Here is a 6,075-nt window from a genome sequence, read left to right as displayed (position 1 = left end):
ACAGCCCACTGGATCCGTATTTTGGCGATATTGCTAACCTGCTGCATCGGGGCCAAACAGCTGTGCTGCTTGGGGCAGCAGGCCATGGCCCTGTATGTTTTCTATCTGCAGTGGAATTTATATGAGCCCAGAGTTACAAGCACATGAATGGGCCCTAGTGTGCTGGTTCTGTTTTGACGTCACCTCATCAGTGCGCATGGGACATACTCGTTAAAAGTGGGACACACCATGGAACGCATGCATTTCAAAGGGAACATGGCCCCCTTTGAAGGACCAGAGTGAGCCAATTTGAACAATAGACAGATTTGTTTGACTAATCTATGTTAAATAGCATGGTGTAATAACAGAATATGCACGTGAAACAAAATAGTAACATACACACACAAATATGAAATCTTTGTTCACATATATTTTATAACATTTCGAAGTACATTAAGTACATTTTAGAAATAGAAGCTACAGTTTATAAAACCTTTCCAGCAGAAATCATTGATGGGCCAGCATCAGCCTTTTTTTCTCTAGCAGACAGGTCTATTTTCTGTATAAAAAAAGAATAAAAAATAAAAACGAACAAAAAAAAAATCGCTACATTATTTTGTCCTGCGCTACCTTTAAATTCCCATGAAAGCACCAGCTGTCTGCATCTCTTGTCTTTTATAAAATATAAATTACTGAAAAATATTCAAATGTTTGTGAACTAAATACAATAAAAATGATCTCATAACAAAAATACAGAGACACTATAAAATATACAAAAAAAACAACATCCAAAGCAAAAAAGGTTTTCCTTCTGAATCCATTCTGAGATATGCATATGCCACAAACTACTGGTGTGTATACTTGCCAGACTATGGTTCATTAATACATAAGACCTGCAGTAGATTGTAATCTGTGACATTTAACAACAGTATATTTTCTTGACAAAATAATTTTCAAAATATTAACAGTTTAGGTAACAGAATGTTTCTTTAGCATACTGATCTTATGAAGTCAACCATACTGATATAATGACCTTGTGTAGGGAGAAAAGGGCACTGACAATCATTGCCATTATGTTTAACACTCTGTAAAGCTCTTTCTAACATAAAACAGACATTATAAAATGAACCTGGACAAAAGAACAAAAAGAAAAAAAACAGTGCTTGGAAACCTTTGGAAATCAACATGCAGAAAAGAATGACAATACAGTGCAGCTTATTATTCATTAATTTGTAGATCTTTCCTGTCAGATGACAAGCATGGTTGAGGGTTGGTGAGTCAGTGCTTGATGATGGTGCACATGATTTTGTTGCCAATTAAAGGTTCTGAACGTGTGCAGCATCTCATCTCTTTTCAGTGGGAAACCCAACTCAGTGAAAGTTTTTTGTCTTTGTCCTAAAGCTGTGTGCTTTCCAATGCATTAAGAAAATATGAAAGGAAAGTCAACACGTTCCAGAAATGCAAGAGAATTCTGGTCCCTGTCTTCCAACACTGTGGTCGATACACAAATCACCGTGGCCAAAGACCTCACATGGGTTTTGGTTATTATTCCTGCTTTGTCTCTTGCTTATTTGTATAATCTGGGTCTCAATAAAGCATTATGAAATACAATCTGTACAAATAGACATCTCAAAAGCTATTTTCATCCATATGGGTAACATTCAGCCACTGTAAACAATAACATTGTATTCTAAGATGATATTCCACTTTGGCATTTCCCATAAGGCCAGTGTACAGCCACTGTTCCCACTGCTGAGAGGAAACACTGCCAATTTGCTCAAATGTAACCAGTGAATCTTTAGGCATGTCTACTGAGCAAACTGCACAAAGAAATATGGATGGAATCATACAGAAGTTACTTTCTATAAACTTCAATATTATTTTGATCAGAGAAAGGTTCCATACAAACCTAAAAATCAAATACAAATGTCTGCCACTAGTCCTAAATTGGTTTATTTGCAATGAGGTTTCAGCTGAAAACTGCATTCAACTGCACTGGCGGCACACAACCCATGTAATGCAAACTTCCAGGCACTGCCAACTTGCATCATTTCTGTCAGACCTCACAAGTGACCATCACCTGCAGGATCCACAGATTCCTTTCAGACACCTTCATTTATCCTATACAACTTCCTATTCTCTCTAGACGTCATTTTTCTATTGCCTGTCCCTTTTTCCTACACTGTACCTTTACTCTATCCTGCAGCCGCTTCCTTGTGACCAAAATGTACTATACAACAAAGGAAAAAAAAAAAAACATTCTTAGGATTTTGTAAAATCACTCCCTCAACTATTTCACTTGTGATTTTATTATATAGACAGACAGACAAGACTTTTCAAACACTTCTAAAGCAACAGGAACATGGACAGTGAACCGACAAATTATGCATCTAATCTGCATCTTAAACAGATCTTCTTAGCAAAGACTCCTGAATTTCCCCACATAAGATTGTCTACAGTTTAATAATACTGGTGGTATATGCAAAAATGCATAAGTTTCAGTCACAATATGTGTCTTTAACAAGGTGGCAAACGTACGCAAAGGTGAAAGCGTCAGTTTCAAAAGCAACGGCTACTTTCAGTTGACTGTCTATCAGACACTCTTGAGATGAGTAATCTCACCAGGTCCTCACACACTACAAAGCACTGGGCCGGTGTCTATAGTGTTGTCTGATTACGAATCAGCACATTTTAGTCAACGGATCCTATAGAACAGAACGGTTAAACTTGGCAGCTAATGTTTGGTTCTACTGTAATACCTTAATTGACAACTTAAGAAAATACTATTTGTAATATATTCCTGGTATGTTTACACTGGGTGCTCTGAACATCAATAATATAATACTGGCACAAGCATACGGTCCTCAAACAACAAATTTCGAAACAACACTTTTTGGTCCGAGCTGAAAACTCTCTCTTTGCCCAAGAGGATCCATGAGTAAATATTACATTATACCTCCCTTAGTTCTGGATTTACAATTTGGCAACCTTTTTTTTTTTCTTTCCCTTAGCGGGAACTTTCCGCATGCTATCTGTTTACCCTAACAATGAAATTAATCATTTTTATTTTTCTCGGTTCTCTCACACTTTCTGTCTTGGTCCTCTTGTCACCCCGCTGTGCTACTTGAGCAGAACAGAACCTGAACTCTACCTGACGGGCCTTGAGCTGCTAAAGAATACCGGTACATATCGAACATACGCACACGCACGCACACACATCTCAAATGCAACAGGGTATGAATACAGGCTTTTGGCTTGTGCCTTCTTTTTAAAACATGGTCTGAGAAACAGGAGCTTGAAGTTGACAAAGACCACAATAAGTCATTAAAAACATTTTGGTCCCCAAAAAAACGCTTTACCGACTCTATCAAACAGTTAAGACCACTTTATGAGTCACAGTCCGTGCTGCTCCTTAACTTTTGCATTCACTTCCTTCTTCTTCTTTGCTTTCACTCATCCGTATCGGGCTTTACGTCTAACATTGCGTGGAGTTCCTCAGGAGTGTACCCCAGCAGGCTTTTTAAGTCACAGACAAACCGGTAGACATAGCGTTTCCCTGACGTCTTGTGGATGATATTCTTGTCATAGTAGTAGCGTAGGCCACGGCTCAGCTTCTCATAGTTCATCTTGGGCTTGTTTTTCCTCTTGCCCCACCTCCGAGCAACCTAAAACGGCACAGGGAATAGGCCCGTTAAGATGACTCATAAACCATTCAAAAAAATTCTAGTTTAGATGTGTGACAAATTAGTTCATTCTCAAATTAAATAGTGTCAAAATCTGGTAGAGAATGTAAACATCCACATTTTGAAATGAAACTCTGTTAATGCAAGATGAGCAAAGTTAAGCCTTCCAAAAAGACTGATGGAGTCAAACAAGGCATGCAAATGTTTTTTTTTTTTTTTAAAAAAAAAAAAAAGCAAGAAGACATCTTGTTCATCTGGCTAACTACTTAAGACCTCCCAGCACGTGCACCAATGACCAGTGGGGTCACAACCTCTCACCTCATCTGGGTCAGAAAGCTTGAACTCCCAGCCATCGCCTGTCCAGCTGATGAAGGACTGGCAAGACTTGTCTGTCAGCAGCTCCAGAAGAAACTGCCACAGCTGAATGGGGCCGCTGCCTGCAGAGCAGATGGGAGAGAAGGTGTGCATTTAAAAAAAAAAGGAAAAAAGCCATTTACACTGAGAAGACACACTGTTGTTGGTGTATGCACCGGCTGGTGTGTGGATTTAATTTAAACAGTGTGAGCTCAGGGCAAAGGTATTAAGACTGAAGTTCTGTAGTCCTATTATTAGCTGAGTGCTCCAACAATCTGCTGTATACATGTAATGATACATTGTATCTATGGTATGTTGATGCTAAATGAGGGGTAAAGAGTAAAACACATTTTTGGGAAGAGGAAGGTTTCCAGGAGATTTTGCAAAAGTGAGACCCATTGCATAAACTACGCCAAATCTATGTACTGTCAGTGCAATGATACAACAAGAGAAGATCCACCAGAAACTGTACTACAGGACAAGATGAGAAATGTATACACTACAGTGTATAATTCTGATATCTATGCAACTGTTAAATATTTATAGCAGCTATTCACTTATGTCTGAGGAGGGACAAAGTAAACCTTCTAATCTGGGTCAGACTGAAGTACAGTGGTGGAACCAAATGTCCTCCAACATACAACAGTCCCATTCATCATGTATTCCCTTGTCTGCCAGTTGCCCTGTGCAGTATGTGAATCTAGAGTCTGTGTCTGTATGAGTTCCACACTGATGAAATCACTAGTTTAAAATAAGAGGGGCTGCCTTTAGGCTTCAGCAACACATCTTAGGGACCTGACTGGAAACTGCATCTGTGTGTGAGAAACAGAGTGGTTGCTAAGTCATCTGTAAAGTTGAAACAGATTGTATTTTCTTCACAAATATGAAGTAATGTAACGATTAATAAACTGAACACACCATTTCAACAACTTATTACACCTTATGGAAAAAGAGGAGGGAAAGCAAAACAAAGACAACCAAAAAAGCCTGGTTTTATCTCTGAACTAGATTCACAGCAGTACACTTTGATCTTGTGGTTTTCAGCATATACGCTAACCCACCCACTTTTGAGGCTTGCATGTAGAAGTCACACCTGCCTTTGCAGCACACCGCCTCAGCAAAACTGAAGCTAAGTAGAAGTCACTTCTTTTGAGTGCTTCAGAAAACCAAATGTGGTCTTATACAGCACAAACAAAAGCTTTCAGGGAAACAGACGTGTGGGTTGTACACTTGAAACGGTGCTTGAGAGCACCTCTTTGCTCCAGCTAGGATTGGAGAAGGTGCATGACAAGAGCCACCCTGACATTGGAAAATAAGCGGCAGAGTAACACTGGGTCTCTTTGAGAAAGAAAGCTTTGACTCACATTCCAAAAGTCTGCTACTGTAACAGCAAGCCCGCATAAGGGTGCTCATTTAACAGCCCCCCGCGCTCTCACGCCAGAGAGTGGGCAACCTTTTGACCAAAAAAAATAAAAAATAAAAAAAATACTTTCCAAAAATATGTTACAAGTCTCCACACACAATGGGCGTCATTGAAAAAGCACACAGTGTGGCAAAATGGCGAGTGGGTTGGGGGCTCACATTCACAGCACGTTAAGTATCTGACTCCTGGCAAGCTAAGTGAGCATATGCAGCTAAAACAAGAAAGTCGTGGTGATTGTGACTGCAGCTGTGGACATTTGTTAAAAACATAATATAAGTAACAAAAGGTAACACATGACAACTCAAAGCAACTCGAGTCACGATTTTCATTTTTAAAAAAGGAGGTGTAACTAACGAGTAACATTTTAAAATTGATAAATGAATTACCAATGTTACCAATTTGTTTCACTTGACTAAATCTACTGATGGCACAACCCTTGTGTGCATTTGTGCTTGTGAGAGAGAGCAAAGCATCACAGTACAGATTTAGAGTTCACCATGTTTTAAGGCTGCCTGATGCTACTGTAGACAGAGGTGTAAATGGCAAATTGTCACAGGAAACCACAGAGATGACAACTGGAGCTTCACTTATCTCTCTGCAGCCTTATCAGGCTCCCTGTCCTCGGTGCAAGTGTCA

General features: G+C 39.4%; 1 protein-coding gene across 4 annotated transcripts in view; it reads right to left on the bottom strand.

Moving 5' to 3' along the window:
- Positions 1–394: 394 nt before the first annotated feature.
- ets1 (v-ets avian erythroblastosis virus E26 oncogene homolog 1) overlaps positions 395–6,075 on the bottom strand; it is a 37,222-nt gene continuing 31,541 nt past the window's right edge. For all 4 annotated transcript variants that reach the window (XM_046390366.1, XM_046390363.1, XM_046390365.1 and 1 more), the window contains 2 exons: positions 3,981–4,099; positions 395–3,644 (listed from right to left, as the gene is read on the bottom strand). In XM_046390366.1, the coding sequence (XP_046246322.1) occupies positions 3,429–3,644; positions 3,981–4,099 (335 nt within the window). In that variant the 3' untranslated portion in view covers positions 395–3,428. The remainder of the gene's footprint in view (positions 3,645–3,980; positions 4,100–6,075) is intronic.

Source organism: Scatophagus argus, chromosome 5, assembly GCF_020382885.2.
Source record: "Scatophagus argus isolate fScaArg1 chromosome 5, fScaArg1.pri, whole genome shotgun sequence".
Classification (NCBI taxonomy): domain Eukaryota; kingdom Metazoa; phylum Chordata; class Actinopteri; family Scatophagidae; genus Scatophagus; species Scatophagus argus.
Note: the sequence above shows the minus strand (reverse complement) of the source record. Positions and strands in the feature narration are given on the sequence as shown.